This window comes from Lissotriton helveticus, chromosome 3_1 (genome assembly GCF_964261635.1).
Source record: "Lissotriton helveticus chromosome 3_1, aLisHel1.1, whole genome shotgun sequence".
NCBI classification, from domain to species: domain Eukaryota; kingdom Metazoa; phylum Chordata; class Amphibia; order Caudata; family Salamandridae; genus Lissotriton; species Lissotriton helveticus.
The window spans coordinates 1,401,281,156-1,401,304,385 of record NC_136061.1 but is presented as its reverse complement, the minus strand read 5'-3'; the positions used below and the strand labels follow the sequence as shown (position 1 = coordinate 1,401,304,385).

The 23,230-nt window shown below is 44.6% G+C and overlaps 1 protein-coding gene across 6 annotated transcripts in view; it reads right to left on the bottom strand.

Annotated features, from left to right (window-relative positions):
- KALRN (kalirin RhoGEF kinase) overlaps positions 1-23,230 on the bottom strand; it is a 1,598,314-nt gene that overhangs the window by 512,614 nt on the left and 1,062,470 nt on the right. For all 6 annotated transcript variants that reach the window (XM_078682047.1, XM_078682045.1, XM_078682043.1 and 3 more), the window contains exons 20-22: positions 21,592-21,707; positions 12,260-12,382; positions 2,121-2,303 (exon numbers count right to left, since the gene is read on the bottom strand). In XM_078682047.1, coding sequence (XP_078538173.1) covers positions 2,121-2,303; positions 12,260-12,382; positions 21,592-21,707 — 422 coding nt within the window. The remainder of the gene's footprint in view (positions 1-2,120; positions 2,304-12,259; positions 12,383-21,591; positions 21,708-23,230) is intronic.

Sequence of the window (23,230 nt, the reverse complement as noted above, 5' to 3'; positions counted from 1 at the left end):
TTTTCATGAATTGCTCTGTCTTGACAAGTCTTGAAAATGTTAATTTTATGCTTGCTAGTTTGAGGTTAGTCTTCCTTTTTTACTAAAACTTTTACGTTTCCCACTACTGTCCCTCACTAACTGTAGGTGAATCCCATTCCTAGGAACATGGTCATTTTATATACTGCCATTCAAAGCCATTTATAGACACCTTCCAGTTTCATTTGCAGCCTATAGATATTAAGAAGGTATTTATATGAGAGCATTGTGTTGGAGTGCGAGACCCCAAAAATTATTTTGTTCTTGTAACAGGGAAGAGAGCCTCTTACAAAATTAACCGGAAATAATGATTAACAACTTCTTTATTTTTAACAACACCCAGTAAAATGTGATCAGATTCGCACTGTTGAAAAGAAGTCATAGATTTGGGATGAAAATGATTATAACAGTTTGCAGGGTTGCAAAAGTTAACATATTTTTACTGGCAGTGTTGAAGAAGATATAATGAATTTTTCTGCATTCCACTTAGGGAAACTTGATACAAGATGTAAATGGGAACTTGTGATCGGTTTGACACAGATAGGTCCAGAAGTGGCACATCTGGAGCAGTTGAGGTAAGTTTGTAAAGCTGAGTGAATCTAATGATATTGGTCAAAGTGAACACTGAAATAGGACTGCTCTAGCATCTTTGGTTGTAAGAAGTAATATGTGAATGTACTCATATGTGTTCATGTCACATTGAAAATACATTTTGGACAACTTGGGTGGAAAAGTGTGATTCATCCCTTGTAATTTTATGAATATCACACGTTCTGTCACAAAAGAAAGAATACAATTACAATATTCTACCAAGTTTTTGGATGCAAGAACTGTATTTCTTCAAAATTTAAATTAGAATGCAATCTCGCACAAGTTAAAGTGGAAAGCAGAGCACAAAGGCAAAAATTTCTATCTAAAAATAATTTTTTTTACACAATTTGCATTGCTTCCTATGTATTTAATGAATATCAGATTATTATTGTCCCTTAAATTAAACAAACATTATAGCTTCACTTTTAAGATTTGAAGGGGACAGTACATGCCATACAGGATGCTTCTCGTGCTTTAATTCAGAAATTCGGACAAGAACAAAAACAACTTATGAAAGCAAAACCAAAGTTTTGGTCAGTTTGACATTACCATATGGATGTCTTGGAAAATTCTTCTGTTCTTGCGTGTTCATGATTAAACTAATGTGAATTTCCGATCAGGGGTTAACTCTGATGGCATACTCTACTACAACTTCACATGGGCGCAAAAGTCTACATGGCATAACTTGGCAAAGCGCTAACGAATGCCGAAATTGGTTTTTAAAAAAAATTTACCCTTAGAAAATTGTTGCAGATCAACTGCCTCCAAACTAAACTATTACATACATTTATGACACAGGGCACACAGCAGCTTACAAGACCTACAAGTATATTTGATCAATCATATGTCCAAATCCCCAGTACTTTAAAAGCCCTATAACCCTAACAAATTATCTCACAAATAGGGGTCAAGTTTCATCATTGATTAAACAAAAATCCTAAAAAACAAGTTTAAATTACTGCAGGTTAATATTTGCTGAATACTAACAATCACTAAGATAGCCAGTATTCATGACAACATGTCTATTTCCTTTATTGTAGGAAATGGTGGATGGCTATCCCAGAGACATTTTAAGGCATGGTCAGAGTGCCCTATTGCTCAGGGCCCTCACCTTCCAAGGGGCTACCTGGGAAAGTGATCTATCTCTCTATTTATCTCACCTCTGTCTATTTCTTCATCTCAACCATTCGCCCTCTTTCTCTCCATACCGCTCTCTTTCTCTCTTCGTCTTTCTCTCTCTCGCTCTCTCTCTCACCAGTGTAATCCTAACAATTTTTGGGACACTGGGCAAGACACATTTCAGTGGTTTTCATATAACCCCATTTCTGAAAGCTTAAGTATAATTCTATTGTTTGGCATCACGTGGACTTGAATTAGCAGAAAATGTGGAATAAAATTCGAAGTTGTTCCGAACATAGGTCCTGAAAATATGTCCTGCCCCAGGCTCAAAAATCCATAAGATGATACTGAGCCTTCCTTATTATCATAGCCTTCCGCTGTCCCTTTCGTACCTCAGGATTGATTCCCAGAGCTTTTTCCAGTGTGAAGCGGTACTTTCCCATCCTCAGAGAGAAGTCGCGGTAGTGCTTGTTCACCGTGGTGACCCACTTCTTTAGCTCTGTGGCATGGACATGTCCTTTCTCCACGAAGCTGTCTGCAAGCTGAATCAGAAGCTTCACCTTTTCCTTGGTTTGCTGTGAAATAATGTGACATTGTTAAACTCACAACAACAAGATCAAGTACCATGACATGTACAGAGACTTGGCAGATGGGTGTGTCAAGCAGCAGAACAAAGCAGCAAATAATTCATAATCATACACACAGCCACCTTCTAATATACTTCCACTGTATGCATATTTACTGACACACAGTCTGAAGAAGAGATATTACAGTAAACAACAATAAATGCCTAATAATACAGATGAATATTTTTACAGGAACTTAAACTAAAACAGAAAGGCAAGACACCACACAAACTTGTGAATAGAAATTGTAGTAGAAATACATCAAGAGATTATGGAGCCAAATTCAAACAATGGTTCAAGATCCATTTTTTTAGCCAACTCCTAAAACAGAACACCTATGAGTGGCACTCAGGATATTAGAAAAACACAACTCCAGAAAAACAAGCCATTGGAATGTTTCACTTTGTGGAGTCTAGCAATCCAAAGTTGAGATTAAGCTCTACTCTGCAACTCAGATTTAATTTCGTCAGCTTTCAGTATCAGCATGCTTACCCTGGTGGATAATACAGGTGGTCATAAACTGCATGAGAGTTGGGAGTGGCAGTCAATGAAACTCCTTGCCAACAGAGAGATGTCAAAAACTTCTGAACTTGAAATTAATCTTGCAAATTCACTAAGCACTATCCTGGATTGAAGAAAGAGGACTTTGGCAACATAAACAAGACTAATATTCTTGAGGTCATTTGAGAAACGGCCATGGCCTCAATTAGAGAAAAGACGTCCTGATGGAAAAAAAAAGAAACTAACCTCTCAATAAAAGATACAGTGGATGGGTACAGGCAATATTTAAATGTGAGTTTGTCAATCCAGCTGGGTGCAAGAGGATAATCATTGTTGGCTTAGGGAAATTAATTTGAGCAGAGGTAAACTGAAGATGAACAATGTTGGATGCAAAGAACCTGAAACCAGTTGTGCAGGTAATATGCTAGAGGCAATCGGCTGCCCACAAAAACACTACTTTTCCTGAAAACCGTAATGAAGCACTCTAATTTCTTTAACCACGGAGGCCCACAAGCACAGCTGAGAGTTTACCACGCACTGATGAAGATAGATACCCAGCCCATGCTTACGCCCTGCTCATAATATTTTAAGCTTCCAATCTTATAAGTTAGTAACTGAGGCAGAGAGAGGCACTTGCTGTATGAGTACCTTCTCCACAATACACTGCCCCAGTCAAAGATGGGCTCCCAAATTCAGCTTATTTATCCAAACATCTGCACAGCAGGAAAGTTACAACTTTGGAAAAACGTGCATACGTGTAGGACAGGTTTGAGGGGCAGACGAGAGGCTTGACTAATAGTATAAACATTTTAATATATAAATTATTTAAGAAAAACATGTCTTTCCTCTAGAGCTCTGATAGCAAAATAGATTGCAATTTTCATTGTTTTGTACACAATGGCCATGCATCACATATCTGGTAACACCTGGGTTTAATTGAGTGCATCCTACATACACAATTTCAAGCAAAACAGCATAACGTTATTCTAAATTCGAGAGATAGTAAGAACATTACACAAGATTGAAATTTGTGGCAAATTAGGCATGAGCATGTGTTTCGTTATCATTGTCATCAGTATAACTCAGCGATGTTTAAACACAGATAATAAAATATTAGTAATAAAGGAGTATGCTCTTCAATCTTAATATGTTTTCTTAGCAACAGGAAAGAAAAACAAAAATATGCAGTCTGACCTACTGTGTTTGTTTTATAGACTGAATAACAATGAAATTAATGAGATGAGACAAAAAACTCTCACAGGGACAGCCCTAAAAATCTGGGGAAACAAAAACAAAGCCAACCATGGAGCTAGTTACTCAAGAAACAAATATGGACAACAGAAGAATCCCATGATTAAGCAATTTAAAGATTTAACAGACCTCAAAGTCTTTAGGGCATCAAATTAATTATGCTTCATCTTTCATGTAAGAGTTTGATACATCGTTCATCTCCATAGTCCTTTAACATAACCCCAGCCTCGTTTTTATCACTTCAAATATCTTTCAACCACCTTTCAGAATTTCACTAAAATTGATGACTTAACAAACGCCTGATTGAAGAGCACATTATGTAATGGAAACTTCAAATGCGGAGTCACAGGTGTTAAGACAATGCATTTGTCTACTGAAATAAAGAAGTCTCATAGTAAAGAGTTGCTGGCATATTTATATTCAACGGAATATATGTTCTCTGTGATAATGACCACCTGGTGTTTCAAAAATGTCCCTATCCACGTTGTTCAACAGAAATTGGCTGATTTATCCCAAAACCAGATTAACAATTAAACACACTTCTTGAAAGCCTTTAGACCTTCTTTAACTCCAACAGACTTATCCCCCTCAAGACAGTGAAACTAAACCACCAACATTGAATGCTCCCTTAAACACAAGCATAGAATTCCAGCTAATAAGTAAAGGCAAAAATAACAGACACGCCACACATTCGCCCATAGACCTCATCTCAGAAACTTGTATGCTACACCCACAAAACGTCCATCAGTTAACAGAAAAAAAAATCAGACTGCTACATCAAGAACATCTACAACAATGATGACAGTGCAGCATTGTTCACTGCAATCAAATACTGCAAATAAAACTCTCACTACCTATTATACTGTGTTCTATTGAAAAATTTACCAAATGAGCACAGTAGAGGTGGGCAAGCGGAGCATGGTTCAAGTCAAATGTGTGGCTATGGCTCGGCAAACCAAAATAAAAATAGGCAAAAAAAACAGGTTTCCCTCACAAATGCAGTTTTGCTTAGAACCTGTTACTTTCAAAGAATGTGCCTACAAACAGTCATATAATCTAATGTATTCAATTAAATACCCATTTCGAAGTAACAATCTTCTGTGAAATTTACAGAATTTTAAAGAGTCTATCACATTTTTAAATGTGATTTTTTGTTTGATTTAAATGCCAAATATTTTGGCGGCTCAGCTCATGTTGTGGCTTAGGGCCAGGCCACTGGTTTAGCTCCAGCTCCACCCTCGTCCATGGATTTCATGGCTTGTCCACTCCTACAACATGTTATATCTGTGAAAGGAATGTATGCAGAAATGGAGAGAAGCAAAGAGAAGGCAGCAATGTATGCTCTGGATTTTATCTCTTGCTTGCCATTGACATCTCCCAGTATAAAGCATACCAACAGAGGTTTCTAAGAAAATAACGGTACCCTACAATAATGAAATGTATAAGAAGATGATGTTCTCAATAGCTTCATAACAACTGAAAGAATGATTTCACTTCTAATACACAAGTGAATGTATCTGTGAATAGGTGGCGGAGTTGTGCGTATGCTTTTACCCTTGTCGGATAATGGACAGATTAAGGGATTAGATCCCTCGCCGAGCTGAGCTCAGTTAAGATGCCGGCATCTTCGCTCACGGCCTGAGGTACTGTTAAACAGCCTGCAGACAGACACGCTACGATATATTGGAAGGGGCCTACTGTCACCTAGTGGTGTCTGAGCAGGGAGCTTGAGATATCCCAAGGGACAGCTACTGGCGAAATGGGGAAACTCAAAGACCAACGAGATGGACAACTACGCGGTCTGAAAGCCTCCCGCTGTGCCGGAAGAAGAGGAAGCAGCTGAGCTCTCACTGGGAGCGATCATGGCGGCTAACAGGAATGTGAAAGGAACACTGGAGTCCAAAATAGATGTCATGAACATCGAAGTGAACCTGATTAGAGCCGACCTCCACAAACTATCTGAGAACGTCACGACAGCTGAGACGCACATATCCCAGCGCCAGTCCATGACATAGCGATTGGAATATCAAGTCCAGACACTAAACCAACAGGACACAGAAATGGCAGCGTAGCTCAAAGATCAGGTAGGGAGGGCGAGAAGCAATAACATCAGGGTTGTGGAGGTCCCCGAAGGGTCGGAGTGTACCAGTGTGGATTTCATTTTAGAAGACTGTATCATTAACACACTGCAGCTAAGAGGCTCTGCAATTTCTTCTTGACTGAAAGAGCCCACCGTGCGCCAGTGCTGCCGCCGAGACCCGCTGCCCCTCCACAGACAATCATTGCGAAGGTTTTTATTTACCGGTACTGCAATGCAATCCTTCAAGCAGCCAGAGCTAAAGGGGACATACAGTTTGAAAATGCCCAGATACGTTTTTTCCCCGATTTCACACTAAGTATAGCACCAGAGAAGAAGCTTTGAAGGGGTGTCAAGGTGCTCAGAGAGCGAGTCCTCAAATACATGATGGTATTTCCGGCAAAGCTATGTGAAATAGCAGAGGGCAAGACTTGGGACTTTGTATCACCCGAGGAGGAGTGGGAGTTGCTGGAAGGCTGGTGATCTATAAACCGAGACAAAGGCAAGGGCCTGGGACGCAGCCAAGGGTGCCAAGGCAGTGAAAAAAGCATGGTGCAGCTGGAACAGCAGGTGGCGGAGGAGACCCTAGAGACTGTTCCCGGAGCGAGTGGGAATGGCACAAAGTAAGGCGCAGCGCCCTTTGGCAAGGTACACAAAGCTGGTCTGGGTCTGAAGGAGTGGTGGTGGGGCTAATGGACTGAGACATCACCTCGAAACAGACATTGGAACTGTCACAGAAACTGCAAACACAAGGTTTTAGCTCAACCCAGCAGAATCAGCGAGGGGACGTACAATTATGACAGTTCTAATAAGGGTTCGATCCCAATGCTACACCTTTCTGTTTCTTTTTCTCCTTTATTGATATAACAATACTGGGGTGGCCGAGACCCCTCCCCCCCCCCCCAATAGTTGTTCTATGCAGGCTTTGGGGCAACAGGCACTCTGCAGGTTGGGGAGTTGGGGCTGGAACAACATTGGTGGCAGGGTGGGGGGGATAGGAGTTGGGAACAGTGGTGTGTTCATAATGTCATCCTATTGGTGAAGTTAAATGCTCAGGGAGACTGCAAAGGGGGACTACCAACAACCAATGTGTTGGGAATGCAACTTGGATATACGAGAGCAGGGGACACCGTTGATGCAGCTAGCTCAGAGACTCTTCTACCCATTGTTGGACATAAGTCGACGATGACCCCATTGAGGGTGTTGTCCTGGAATGTACCTGGAATGTAAATGGACTCAATGGTAAACTAAAGCAATCATTGGTCCTACAATACATTAAAGGACATGCTACGGATATTGTTCTTTTACGGAAAACACACCTGAAAGGTAACCGTTGTAAAGCTCTAGACAGTTTTGGCTATACTTTGATGGCACATGCAGGGTACACAACTGGTTCTAGAGGGGTGCGCGTGCACTGTACACGGACGCTTCCCTTCAGCCAAGGGAAGGTATGGGCAGACACATCTGGGCGATATGTAGCTGTTGGTGGCAAATGGGAGGGGACGATTCTAGACCTGTGTTCTGTGCATGCTCCAACAGGGTTGCAGATCCCCACACTGTAGGCATTGGGTCCACTACTTCCAGAAGGTCATCTGATACTGGGAGGTGACATGAATGACGTCCTCCCAGTGGAGAAGGTTGTAGCAGGGGGAGCATCATCAGGGAGGAGTGTGGGTCCGCTGGGGGCAATGGGCCTGGGTGACTTGTGGCAGCACCAACACATACCAAGAAGCAATACACTCATCTTTCGGCAGCAAGCAGGGGCCTCTCCAGACTGGACTATCTTATAACACAAATCCCGGGTATGGGGGAATTTATGGGTGCAACACATATGGCTCGAGGAGTGTCTGACCACTCCCAGGTGGAAGCAAGGCTTATCGGCCCCAGAAAGACTATGCACTACCCTAACAGTTAGACCCATGGTAGTTTGAAGACTGTGACTTTAGGGAGGACATAAGGAAGGGAGGCAAATTATTTTTCGCAGACAATGTGATATCTGTAGATCCCAAAGGGGCTCTTTGGGAGGCCTTTAAAACGGTGATCAGAGGGTGAGCCCCATCACGAGTGGGCGCCATGAAGAAGGAAAAGCTATTAAAATGTTGTGCCCTTGAGGAAGACATTCTGAGTCTGGAGTCTCGGGTGATAAAGGGAGATAAGGGTCCAGCAGCAGCGCAACATCGCCTATGGCTGCGCCATAAGGAACTGCGCGAGCTGCTAGAGGATAAAGCCAGGGTGCAGGCATTGGCCATACAGCCGTGGACAAGGCAAATAAATTGTTAGCTTGGCTGGATAAGAGGAAGATGAGTGGCAGATGGGTACCAGGACTGGTAGACTAAGCGGGGTGTAGTTACGACAACAGGAAAGAGGTGGCGGAGAGGTTCGCCACTTACTATGTGGAAATGTATGCTTCCTTGTTCACGAAAACAGAGCGAGATTTAAGTGACTTCTGGTCTACATAACTTTACCGCGATTGTTAGTGGAGGATAGAGGAATGTTGGAGGGAGAGTTGACGGTTGAAGAGATAGTTGCGGCATCTGCTCCATGCAGTCCAGTAAGGCAGTAAGACCCAATGGTCTCCCTGTGAAGATGTACAAGTATATGCTGGGCGGGTTGGCAGAGCATCTCCTGGGCATGCTGCCGGAGTCTAAAATGGCTTGAATACTTCGTTCGGATCAGAGGACAGCGGTAATAGCCGTAATACCTGAATACTGCAAACCCCCATCAGAATGTGGGTCCTATAGGCCAATCTCCCTGCTCAACTATGAAGTAAAGCTCCTAGCAAAACTTCTGTCCTCGCGCTTGGTTGGGGTGATTACCTCCCTCATACACCTGGATCAGTCTGGCTTCATGCCATATAGGGGAACTAGATTAAACCTGCACAGGCTGTTTGGGGTCCTTCATCTCACGGAAGCGGCCCTCAACGACCAGGCAGCCCACCTGTGCCTAGACGCCAGGAGGGTCTTCAATAGAGTGGAGTTACCTCTTTGCTGTGCTGAGTCGGTTGGGTTTGGGCCTGGGTTCATTGGGTGGGTTAGACTCCTCTATCGCCAGCCACTGGCTAGGGTAGAAGTCAATGTTATGGTGTTCCGGGTACTGTCTCTCCAGAAAGGAACAAGATAGTGATGTCCACTATCCCCAATCTTATTTACTCTGGCCCTGGAGCTCTTGGTGGTGTGGATACGCCAAGACCCCTTGATGTGGGGGGTCCCTTTCAGGGAAGAGAGGGAGGAGCGCATCTCGTATGTGGACAATATCCTCTTGCATATCAGTCAATTAACAGGATACTGCAGACAGTCACTTGACAGGATGCTGCAGCTCTTCCGCATTTATGGGGAAAATTTGGGATACCGAATCATTTGGGATAAATCTCTTCTCTTCCCAGTGGTGGGGCAACCCCCGAGCTGACAACCAGATGTGTGGTGCCGATTGAGGTGCAAGGCTTAAAGTATCTAGGAATTTATATAACAAGAGACTCCCAGGAGTTCTACTGACGGAACTTGGGCTCACAGGTGGATAGACTTATTGTGGACGCCAAACACCGTTGGACCCTGCCGCTTACCCTGATGGGGTAGGTGGCGTTGTTTAAAATGATGGCCCTCCCACGACTACTATATGAATTGCAAAACAGGCCATATGAGGTGCCCCGTTTTTTTTCTTTCAAAGAGTAGATGCTGTTACGATCCCTACTATTGTTTGGGAGTGCGCCACGGATAGCACTGCGCAATCTTCAGCGAGGAGTCTATGATGGGAGACTAGCATTACCCCACATCTGGAGCTACTACTGGGCGGCCCAATTAGTTACAGTAAATGGTGGGTAGAGGGGGAGGGATCGAGCGGAACCTGCATATATGGTAGACAGAATTGCCATGGTCGCTGAGGGATTCCGTTCTGTAGTGTATTACAAACGAGTAGTGAAGAGCCTACCGCAGCACACAGGCATAGCACGCAGCAAAAAACACTTGGGCTGGGAGGGGAAACTCACAGGGATTTCCTCTCCCTCCACCACCCGGGACAGCGACCTGTTAAAGGGGTGGGTGATTTACAGGGATTGCTAAATGGGAGCTGCCGGACCCTGAGAACGTGGGAGACATATGGGGAGGACAGGCATATATCACTTTTACAACCATACAAACTGTATTTGAGATGGGAAAGGGGGAATGGTTAAGATACCTACAACTGGGGCACAGACTATTGACCGACCCGTTACGCGAAAAGGCCATTTCATTATTGTATAAGAAAATAATCAATAATGCGTCGGATGTACTAGGCCCATTGAGGGCGACATGGGAGGGAGACATTGGGCCGCTTGAGGATAAAAACTGGGTGGAGGTGCTGCAGGGCCCAAGGGAGGTGGCGATATGGACAATGTTCCAACTAATCCAGTTAAAAATTCTTCATCAAGTGTATTATAACAGATCGGTTCTACATCGGATTTGGCTTAGGGAGGATACACTTTGCCAAAGAGGGTGCAGATTAGAGGGGACTTCTACCATTTATTATGGGAATGCCCAGTGTTACAGTTTTATTGGCAGTGGGTAAGAGAAGTGATGGCCGCAGTTGTGGGTGTGGAGGTGCTGATAGCAGATAAATCTTTTCTACTAATGATCCCTGGGGAGGAGGATTGGCTGAGGCACGCAAGGTAGTGGCTGGAGCTGGCAACGGTAGTTGCAAAACGAAATACTGCAAAGAGGTGGGGGCAACCACCGTGCCAACAATAAAGAAGTGGAAAACTGATTTGGAATGGTGCTGGCAGGCAGAACAAACGATATACAGGAGTAGAGGATGCCCAAGTGAATAGGAGAAGATATGGGTGGCTTGGCAGGCTTATAAGGATTTATAGTGGGTGTACTGCAGACCTCATTTTGTTACTGCAGTCCGTAGTTGATATTGTAAATGACTATTCATTGTTGTTTAACCCTTCCATGCTCATGACGAGCTCAGCTCGTCATGCAGTACACTGCTTGTGTGCTCATGACGAGCTGAGCTCGTCATGAACAATGGGATTGATCAAGCCTCAGCACAGAGGATTAATCCCTGTAGCATTGATGGTGTTAAAGTGAATAAAATGGAAAGGTAATCAGATATAACTGTTCCTTGACTGTACGGATTACTGAGCACGTATTAATAAAAAGGCTTTTCCCCAAAAAAATATGCTCAACCATGCACCTCAGCCTTGAGAAGAACTCATTGAGATCATGTCTTCAAGTTTACTTATCTTTCACAGTCATACAGCATTTTAGTATTTTACACACGCTGCCTTGTGTAACCTTACTTTAGTCTTGTTCCCATTTTAGGGCTACGGATCTCAAGAATGTCACACAGGAGTGTGTATCTGAAAATATTTAGATATGACCTTTTTATTGAAAACCGCACAAAATCAGCTCGACATTCATTTACATCAGTTTTCCGTGACTACGTGCCACATTGTCTACAGCAGAGTGCAAAAAATGCCTAGAACACACACACACACCATAACCCCTCTCCCCCAACCAGGATTCGGTTTAATTGTGGCAGTTTTCGTAACTGCGTAGGAATTACCCTTCGTACTTTCATTTCTGTAAAGAGTAAGACCTAAAATTTAAGCCTTGATAAACTCTGTTGTTAAGACAATGAACATGTCAGATGTGGAAGTGATTACCTTGTATGACTGCAGAGAAGAGGCATACACTGGAAGAGATAAGAAGATTTGTGTTGTGTCTGATCACATGTGCTCAATATTTAATACACTATGGGTATTGCCCTTCTGAGCACTTTATTTAGGCTGCTACCTAGATAACCGCATTAAGTTTATCGACCTATTTGACTCAGAATTATACTCTTTGGCACATGGCTGTGTAGTGTTAGAATAAAGATGTTCATGGTACTTCCACTTTGATTGACAACTAGGACGTGATTGGGATGAACACAGTAGTCTATGCCACTGCTGGTTGTGAGTTGTCTTAATAGTGTGAATGGATGGACGCCATATTTATGAGACAGTACAGAAATACATTACTAATAAAAATAACTACACATATAAATCAAAGAACTTCAACTTATCAGGAGTACCAGTTTAAATTAAAAGATTTTCATTTACCTTAGCAGGCACTCTGAAGTCTCCATATTCTTTCAAAAGCTCCTGCGTCTCTTCTATCGATTCCCCTGGAGAGGTGTGTGTGGAAAGATAATATTCACCTGCTTCCTGGATCCAGTCTAAGGCCTGCAGGGAGACAAGACACTATCATCTACTTCTCTATCCTGCTTTTACTTATGTTGATCTGAACATCGGTGGCAAGGTATTAAGAAAGAAACATGCATACTTACTTGAATTTTCAGCTATGTTCGAACCTGCCTGGTGTCACAGGATGGACTCTGACATTCTGCCTTATACACCCGTTTTGCTTCAGTGGAGAAAGTGTCTCGGCTGTTCCTGCAGAATGTGTCTCAATGATCTGCTGAACAGATCGCATCTGTGCTATATTAGACCCTAACTGGCAATGCCGAATGAAGCACCCAGGTTTGGGGGTCTGGAGCATGAAAGAGGTTTGTCAGACATGAGTATTGTATCCTAAATATTGTTTACAAAAATATTGCCCGCTACAGAGACTTTTTAAGGCATGGGCCAAGTAGGTTATGGCCCTGGGCCCCTGCCATTCAATGGCTCCTCGTTAAGATTTGGGGACAGCCCCAGAATGTCTAGAGTTTTACAATAATGAGTTTGATTACTTGCTGGTTATTTTGTCAGCCAGCTCAGCCCCTTCTTGAAATAGTGATAGTTAAAGATATATGACCTATGAGCATTGTTCTTTTGGTGGCGGCTGCCAGAGCAGAGCAATACGGGCTCCACACAGGTAATGCGGAAAACAAAAACGCACCTATCAGCACCGTATGCTCAAATGCAGCCGACAGACTAGCTACACTACCCATTGGGTCTAGAAGGCTTGGATGGATCACTGGTGTTTCTGGTTTTCTGGTACAGTTCAGCTGAGACCGATTGTGCCAAGGCAGGTCTCGGGAATAGGCAGTCTAGAGAAGCATATGTTCTCTCCCTGACTGAACCATACATTTAGAGCAGATTCTGGGCTGGCGCAATTCACAACCAAGAGCCACCCGTCTCCGAGTCCCTGTTCCTCACAGGGACTGGAGTGCAGTAAATGTAAGATAAAAACACTCTCCAGTTCCACAAACCCGAATGGTGAGGTACTAGTAGGCTTGTTGAAGTCGCATGTCTTTCTACGTCTCTGGTGCAGCCCAGTCAGACAGAGGCTAGTAGGTAAGGGGTTGAGCCCAGATGTAACCTGGCCAAGGAAGAGGGTTGTCAATGATTCGATCTCAGTTCTAAGGGCGTGAATAAGCAGAACATGGATACAAAAATCCTAGTAGTTCTGATCAGGGGGCACTCGCAATGTGATTGGCCTGGGGCCAATCCTTAAGATGTCCCTCCCCCACATCAGCACAAAAAAGAAAATCTACACCCAAAGGATGATATTTTTGTAAACTACATATAGGGCACAATATTTATGCTGTGCAACATTTCTGCATACAGTATTGTGGCATGCTAACGGTTTAGTACTTTCATTCTTTGCAGACACAGAGCACAGCTAGGATTGGAGAATGTCACTCAGTAAGTCTGGTCTAATTCATGAATCACCTGAAGCAGCTGAGCAGAGCTGTGAATGAAATAAGTAACTCAGCAGGTTTGAGTTGGGGCAGGGATTCTCTGGCCAATCAGATCTCTGTGAACATTGCAAAAAAATAACTCCGCAGGTTCAGTTTGATATAGGAATGCTATGTTAAATCAGACCACATCATTGCAGGATAGAACTCCGCAGGATCAGTCTGGCAAGAATTCTCCGCTCCATCAGAAAAGAGCTCTTACTGAAGACAGTGACTCAGCGAAGTCAGTTTGGTGCATGTATGCCTAGTGTAGTGAACTAACAAGTTCAAATGTAAGACAGAACTGCTGGGATTGCACAATGGGGTTCAGTGTCATACAAGGACTCTGGTTCAAAAGAGGAGAGCGAACTAACAGTCTGATGTACAAATCTTTAATCCGCGAAAAGTGGTCGCAAATCATACACAGACTTTTTGTAATTGCAAAAGAATTTTGAAAACTGAACTTAATACTACTAAGTCACAAACTTCCTCCAACCGCTAGGTGGCGCACTTCAAAGAGTGGCACTCAGCTCGCGACACACAATTCTGTCAGTTCTAACAATGGCAGTGTCTGAGCCCCACGCCGGTTGGCCATTAACTTCATCTAAGGAGCACTGCCTGGAGAGTGATGCCCCATTATCAAAGTGGGGTCTGTATTGGAGTAATTTTGAAACTACATTTCGGATGCCCTCGAAGCAGGGTCGGTATTATGTGTTTAGATCCATGCTCTGCCCCACCTCCCCTACTCCTCCAGGGGTCTGTACCGTTTGTGAGGCCACGAGAGCCTGTGACACGGAACACGCTCCCAGGCTATTTTTGACCACTAGTATTTTGGCACCGGGTGTGAGTGTTCCCAGGCTTTGACCTAAAACAATTGTGCGGCTCTACCCACCACACCAAAATCCATTGACAGGCTCCCCAGTCCCTCATTACCAGGCCTCTGATTGCCCACATTGCCCTGGTAAGTGACGTGCAGCACTATGCGCAGTTATTGCCTGCCTATCTAGCCAGCTGCGCTGCACCCTACAATTTCCTTCATGGAATCCTCCAGTGACATGTATGAAAACCCCTTGGGATCTCTACCCTGGGAGGACAACTACTATGAAGTCGTGGATGCCTCCATTTACAGGGCGGTTGACAGGGTCATGAGACCCATGGATCAGCGCCTTGCGGAATTAATTGCACGCAAATTCACAAAAAGACTGCAAGCGGCACCGGACACTCCCGGGCCAACTACAGCGCCCCAGCCCTGCTGGTTTAGACGTTGCACAGGCGAAGCACCCCCATGTGGACAGTGTAGACCACAACTCATTTGCCTGTCTAAAACAGGCGTTCATGGCCCAGAACCTTCCTGCCTTGCCCCCTCCTGACCTGGAGGGCCCCTGGAAACCCAGCCTCCACTTTCACCATACCTGCAGGATGACGGCTCGTACTCTGATTATGAGGCAGGGTCTTCCAGGTTGTGGCAGCCATCTCACCCCCCCAGCAAAGCCCACACTGCAGCGACGGGGTCCGACATGTTGAACCCACAATGAGATCCTCTATCCCCGGTCATCAGATAGGGTTCCCGGAGACAAGGCGGCACATTACGTCGCAAACCGCGTCCGCAAGCCACTGGAAAAAGAGGCTCTTAGTCAACTGTAAGCAGAGTGCCCGTGGCCCACTTTGAATTGAAAAGTTGCCCCAACACCCAACATAGACCCCGGGATGGTCACATTCCTGACCTAATTCATAAAGTAACCCAAAAAAGGCATAGACCGGTCCTGGAGAGCTTGCCCGGGCAAGCTATTGGTCGTCATTGGCCCACTAAACAAGATACTGGATATGGTGGAGGATTCTTTGACTCCCCTGTCCCTGATCCGCCCTCTTAGTGATCTTTGACCTCTTCCTCTGTCCCAGCCAGGCAGCCTTTCTATAGACTTGGACCTACTCCTCTTTGTCGATCTTGTTAATATATCTGGTCCCTCTCCCATTTTGTTTCACTCTCACTTTCCTGTCCTTATCTGCCTTCCTTTCCCTTTCTTTCTGTTCTCCCCTCTTCCTTCCCCTGCCCCCACCGAACACCTGGCTGACGATGACAAGAATTCCCAGCTCTGTAAATATGTAATATATGTAAGCCTGAGTGAATTTGCAATTTGTATATATTTTTATCTCTAACCACTAGTATATGTAGTAGACCTTTGTACTTACTACCATTCCTATGTGATTGTAGAGTGTATCTATTTTTATCTCTTCCTTGAGTGACTTTACAACTTGTACATTTGCAATTTTTCCTGTTTATATCTCTTATATAACTCATTTAATCCAAAGTCCTTATGTAACGCAGCTGGTTCTTTTGTAAAGCGCTCTGACACCTTCGGGAAATGTTCGGACTATATAAAATCTCAATAAATAAAAGAAAATAAATAAAAAATGCCAAGTCTTCGTGTGCCATAATCTCCCCAGAGTTCCTCTCAGTATGGGCGCAGATGGCAATTATCTTTCTAGGTAACACCAACTACATGCTCTCAATGGAGCTCGTTATTGATCAAAGTGGACTCGAAGCTTGGGGACCTCGCCACCTCGGAGGCAGGTGCGGTGCCCCAAAGAAGGCTCTTTGATGAGCCCTTAATAAAGGAATTGGGGAAATTTGTAAATACATTCACCGCCCTGGACAAAGCCCAAACGCCCAATAAACGGATTTTCCCTTCCCGAGTTTTCCAAGGGGCGGATCATGGTAGGGGCTACTCTGCCGGCCGGGTGCATCCCAAACTCCCTCCAGAGGGCAAGGCTACAGGTGGGGCTACTACCAGGAACAAAAGCGCTTCGCCAGCTTTTACCCAACCAGGGGTCAGCGGTTCAGAGCCAGAGACCAATTTCGGTGAGCATTCACTTTTCTTCTATGGTACAGGTGGGGGCAGACTGCAGTTTGTTTTCGACACCTGGAGGGCTATCATAGTGGATGCGTGTGTTCTGCAAACGGTGCAGGGTTTCCAGATAGAGTTTAATGGTACCCCCTTTTCAGACCACCTGCCCTCGGCCAATCGAATTCTTTACTCAAGAGGCAGTGTTTATAGACACTGAGGTCCACTCTCTTTTGGGGAAAAGTGCCATTCGGCCAACAATCATTCACCCCTCCCAGGTTTGTCAGCAACCTATTTTTATTAGACAAATCCGACAGGGGCCGGAGCCACATGATCAACATACTAGAGTTGAACGAATGGCTGTTATACCCCCATTACAAAATCGAAGGCACCCACCTCCTGCGGGATGTGCTTCGGCCATTCGATTGAATGGTCTGTTTAGATCTCAAAGACACTTATATGTCAGACCCTGTCTTCTCCCCTCACCTAAGGTTCCTCCAGTTTATTTGGCACCAGCAGGTGTTCGCATTTTCAAGTCGTCCATTCAGGCTCTCCATCACCCCTTGGTCTTTTACCAAGATTCTCAAACCAGTGGTGGAGCACCTATGGGTGCAGGTTATGCACCTCATTATATATCTGGACAACATGCTCCTCATGGCCCAGTGCCCCCATCATCTGTCGCTCCAACTGCAGATCATGACAGACCTTCTGGAAAGCTTGAAGGTTCGTGGTCAACGAGTCCAAGTCCCTCCTGGTTCCTTCCCAGGTGGAGACCTTCTTGGGGTTTGAGATTGACTCAACCACATCCTCATTCAGTCTTCCATCGCAGAAGATCACAAAAATCAGACACAAACTATACAGAACCCTGGTGAAACCACGCACTTCGTGTGGCAGATCGCCCGCCTTGTGGGACTCCTTTCATTTTCAATTTAAGCCATCTTCACGAATCCCCTACACTACCGGACCCTTAGCAGCTCATGGCCTCCCAACTGCACAAAGGTGTTACATACTCTCAGATGGTATCCCTCACGGACGAGGTGAGGGAGGAAATCTACAGGCGTTCTCACATGGAAACGTAGAATGGGAGAGCAGTTTTTGGGTCAGCCCCGGATCTCATCAGAGTCCGACGTCAGCAGATGAGGCTGGGGCGCACAATATGACAATTCTGCAACCGAGTGGCTCCTGGTCCCCTTGGGAGCAGAGATTACATATCAACTGCTTGGAACTCCTGGCCAGCTCTTTCGTGGTCTGGTGTTGGACGAAGGACAGGACTCAGTCATGTGTTCTTCTCAAGATGGACAATGTCTCAACCGTCCAATAAATCAATTGTGTGACGGGCACGAGATCCAAGGTCCTGGCAGACCTGGAGATCAACTTTGGCAGTACTGCCTGGACCATCAAGACTCAATGATGGTGGAATACCTTCCAGGTCAGGGGATTCAGGTGGCGGACTGGCATTCCTGTCATTTATGGGACTCCAGCCAGTGGAAACTCCATCTGGACGTGTTCACTGATCTCCAAGAATAGTGGGGTCTGTTTTCAGTGGCCCTGTTTGCATCCTGGCTGACCACAAGCTACCCAGGTTCTTCAGCTGGAGACCAGATCGCAAGAGGCGGTGATGGGCGCCTTTCTGCAGGTTAGGGCTCTGGAGCAGGGTTGTGCATCTCCTTTCTTCGCAATGATCACCCAGGCCCAGATCCGGCATCAGCAAGCACATGTGTTGTGATGATCACTCCGACCTTAAGGTTCCAGGTTCTTCTGGTACTTTCCTGGGATTCTCCAATCTAACTCCTCCCATTTCCTCATCTTCTTCTCCATCCAGAACAACTCCGACACTAGTTGGTGTTGGAGGGCAGCCTAAGTCTGATGGGCTTGGTTCGCTTTCGGTTGGGGGACATCATGAATGTGGCAGATTTGTCCTCAGATTCTACGTTCAAGGAATTTTTCCTTTAAGCCGGTGCTGGATATGGCTCAATTGGTGGTGAGCAAGCTTTAAATCAGCATAATCCTCGCTTCTGGTCCCAACATAAAATGAAAATTATTTCTAACTATTGTGTAGGAAAGTTTCAATTTTGTTAAGGACACAAAGGTGAGGAACATACCACCCGGTGAGCTGTTCTCTCTAAGGAACCCACCCTATCTACTAACTAAGGGTTTTTCTGGATATTATATTGGGATAATGTTATGAGGTTTAAGCTATCCTGTTACTAGTGATTTTCGGAAATGGAGTTTATGTGGCCCGACTTTTTCTGATGGAGAGAGATTGATGCTGATAACTCTTTGTCCATAGAATCAGAAGGTACAAAACAAGATCTGTGAGGATAGGGCTGAGGCTTGACTCGTGAGACGAAAGAGGAGGTCTCAACGTACACAAAGGACTATGAGGATTATGTTATGTTATGTTATATAGGATTTATAGTGCGCACAATTACCCTGGAGTATCCTGGCGTGAGACCAAGCCTGATTGGATATTGTTTAGGACTACTATTGTTATACAATTGGCTGTTGTTTTAAACAATTCCCAGAGAGACTCCTGGGACTGGTAGTTTATTTTTTTAGATTTTAATGTTAAATCTTTAAAATGGCTGCTGTAATAAAAAACGAAGGAAGAAAAGCATAAGCCTCGCCTCAGAGTCCCTAATAGAATTGAAACTTTCCTACTCTATAGTTAGGAATAATTTTCATTTTTGTACCGGTGCTTAACTAGAAGTACAGGAGGTGACTTGGCATTTTAGCCTCATGCTGAAATTATAGTTTTTGCTGTATTAGAACGTGGTTGGCAGTGCAGTATCTGACTAAGGTCTTGTTTGACAAATGTATTCCTGGTTGTATTAGAGCCTCACTAGAAGGACCGAATGTGACTCATGAGTTCAGCTTATACGTTCCGCTGTATCATATAACACCAAGAAGTACACCACCTGACCCAGCAGCTCATCCTCATACACAAATTTAAGGCAGAATGTGACTCAGCCTGCAGCATGATTAATCTACTGTGTCAGAGTATGGCTGCAGTCCAGAATCCGACTCTGCTGTACTAGGACATGGCTACTAGGGGTGCAGAATGTAGGCTTGCCAATCTGCGCATGTCATACAAATTCCAAAAGCCAATTAGAATTCTAAGCAGATTGCTCAGTGTTTGTCAGTACTCAACTTCAATGTGAATATATATTTAAGTGTCTCACTTTTCTACATCCTTTTACCTGAGGCAGCTGCTCAACTGAGTCATGTGGACTAGCAGAACACAGCCATTTGGTTACTAAGGATCACTTGTTTCCTAATCCAAAAGGCTGATTCTGTGGTTGCATGTGGGCAAGATTTTTGATTTTCAGTCTGCTGTCTCTTCACTAGATGTTTCTGCCTGTGCTACTATGAGCCACTGAAAATCTGTGACTTGTAGATTTACAACACACAACAATCGTTCGACGTCTACTGGAATGTGCTTAGGGGCCAGCCCGGAACGAGCTGGATAATAATTTAATAATCAGACTATTTCCACAAATCAGTCACATATGTTACATTTAAGGCAGACTAGATGAAACTTCGGTGAAACGCTTCACAAAATCACAGTGCCAAATATGTCAGATGTACAATTTGCCCTCAGTTACAAAGGGATGGAGCGGCCTGAAAAGGGCACTCTAGTGGAAGGCCATAGGCCAAGCAAACATTACTCATTCACTTGGACTTAGCATCAACTATGATAGTCCGTCCATAGGAGCGGAGGAGCCTCGTTCCCTCACCTTTGGTCCCTCAAGAGGAGTGTCTGTCAGGCCGAGCAAAGGTCAGCCTGATAGGCGCTCTTCGTGTCAGGTCAGGCAGCCAGGAGATAGACATGCACTAAATGCGCAGGCTCCCGGCTGCCTGAACTGAACTTTGCTGGGCTGAGGATGTGTCGGCTCCTGTGGGCATGTCCTCCTCAGCGCAGCAAATGTCCAAGAGGCCCTCCACCCTCATGCCGAGGGGGAGTGTCACTCATTGCCTTGGACATGGGCGCTTCAGTTTTAAACCCTGAAGTGCCCAGGCTTCAATTAGTGGCACCTCGTCACAGAGTGGGGTGGGGTCAGCAGTCTCTCTGACCTCATCCCACTCTGACGGGGGTGACACTGCTGCTGTCCATCGTTGCTTGACCCAATGTCAGCCAATGAGGGAGGCACCAGTACAAACCCTCCTGGGACCTCCGAGGCTTGGGACTGCTGCCTTCCCTCATAGGCTGACCTAAGTTCAACCAATGAGCTTAGGCAGCAATCCCAACTCTCCTGGAACTCTGAGGCAGAGCTGTAATTTAGTGTGATTTTTTTTATTTATCTATGTCTGCTGCGTGCATGTATATTTGAATATTTGGTAATGAGTGTTGTGAATGGATGTGTGTGTGTGAATGCATGGGTGTGAGCGATTGTGTATGTGTTCGTGTGTGTCACATTCGCCCCTACCGCCTAAAATTACCAGCCGCCACTGAACTTGAGACTAAGTGAGAACAACAAGGAGGGATGAATCAGGCAAATTAATGCTGCAGAGAGACTTTGCTTCAAGCTATTGAACAATTACAAGTTGATATTAAGTATTTCCAACAAGATATTCTGAGTTTACAACTGGGCAGGGGATTTGCAAGCATTCTTGCACACTTCTACGAATCATTTGAATACCGAGGGGAAGTTATTCAAACCGTCATACAGCTTCATTTTACTCAAAAGGTCTAGGAAGGTCGGTTCCATGCCAGATGATCAGGTTAGCCAAAAATGTGCAAACAGTGAATCCAAGTGAAAGTCATTTACATAGTCAGCGGATTTCCTGCAAATATGCAGTGAATCGTCCCTCTTGAATATACATTAAACATGACTTGCATAGCATAAATACAAAAAATTGAGGACATGATTATTTCGCTCAGCGAGAAGGGTAAGCAGATCGGAAGCAGGGTTGCCCATCATGAACGTACCTGTTTGGCACTGCGCTCGAACACCACGTACTGTTGGCACTGGTCTAACCGCCGCTTCTTCAACGTCCAGAAGTGAAGTACCCTGTTCTCTCGCTGCAGCAGCTCGCTCAAAATGGCTGGGAGGAGACACAAGTGAAGCAGGCACAGCCCGTGTTATGGGTGCCTGACTGGGTAAGTGGGCATGAGTCAGTACAACCAATGCTGGCCTCATATCTTCGGCCGCCAAGAAATGACAGCCGCCTCCTTTCCCAAAGTCTTAAAACACCTAGCAGACTGGCTGTATGAACCCACACCACTCCCCTGCATTACCTGTCCCCGTCACATGTGCCCCTCTACTCTTTGCAGCATTCTGCAATAAAACAGATCCCTTATGCAAGGTAGCGACAGTGATACATTCACTATGCTTGTACAATAATACACTTTATAAGGGGCTAATTTTTTTATAATCACACCTGTTACTACATCTATAGCAGAACGTCAAATTCATCAGAATGTTGACAGCAGAGAGCAAATGAGGTTGCTTTAAATGAAGTCCCCACAGCTGATGATATTAGACGACGTTGGAAACTCGCTCAGTTCAATCGAATAACTGATAAAGAACATATGAGACACTAGTCGAGATGACACATCTGTTCTGGTAAACACATCCCTAAGTGTTCTTGTCTGCTAGGCCCATTAGTCAGGTGAGGGCCAATAACATCAGTTATAGACGAAATATTCAATCAGTGACAATTACAAATGATAACACAGTGTACCACATATTCCACCCAACTGCACTAGGTTGCACGTGGAGGTGTTGGCTGCTCACTCTTAGAAAACTGAGCCACACTAAAAACCATCAGTTTTGTGTCTCACCTTCAACAGTATATTTCTTGTCAATTTCCTTTCCTCTGTGAACTGTTTAAGTTTTCTCCAAGACTGATGGAGGGGAAGTGCGCCGTGTTGAAGAGAATGATCTATTTACGTCGAGCCTGGACAGCGCATGCTCTGCGAGCCATGCTGTATTGGCGTATGTACTTGAAGCCCCGCCCACTCTCCGCCCATATTTGTCATTGGCTTGTGTCATTGTTCTTCGTAAATGCTGGCTTCTGATTTGATATTAGGCTTGTTAGTCCCTCCTTAGTACCACCTTGTCTTCATTTGTAACCTCCCATGAGGAATGGCCCTTTTACTTTGGTTGTTACACAGTACGTCTTTTTAGTCTGTAAGCACTATTTTCTTTAATGAGTTTCTCTTACTGCATGAGGGTCTCTCGTGCACAGATGTGACCATCAGCTTGTTTATTTAACTTGTAGCAAACAGGGAGCTCTTCGGGGCCATGGGCGACAGAAGGGGGTAACTCAGGGATGCCTTCAAGCATCTGCAATGCAATAGGTCTTGCATTTGCGAGCGTTTAAGCTATTGGTATTGTAAATGACAATGCCTTTTATTTATGTTTTAAAAACAAAAAACATAAATAAAAGGCATTGTCATTTACAATGCCAATAGATCAAACTTGTGTAAATGCGAGACTTACTGCATTGCAGATGCTTGTTGTTTTTATCGCCAGGCTACGTGACTTTGCCGCTATTAGCCTGTTCTATTCAGTATTGCTTTACACAAAACAGTGGTCCCTACATGTGGACAAGATAACATACAA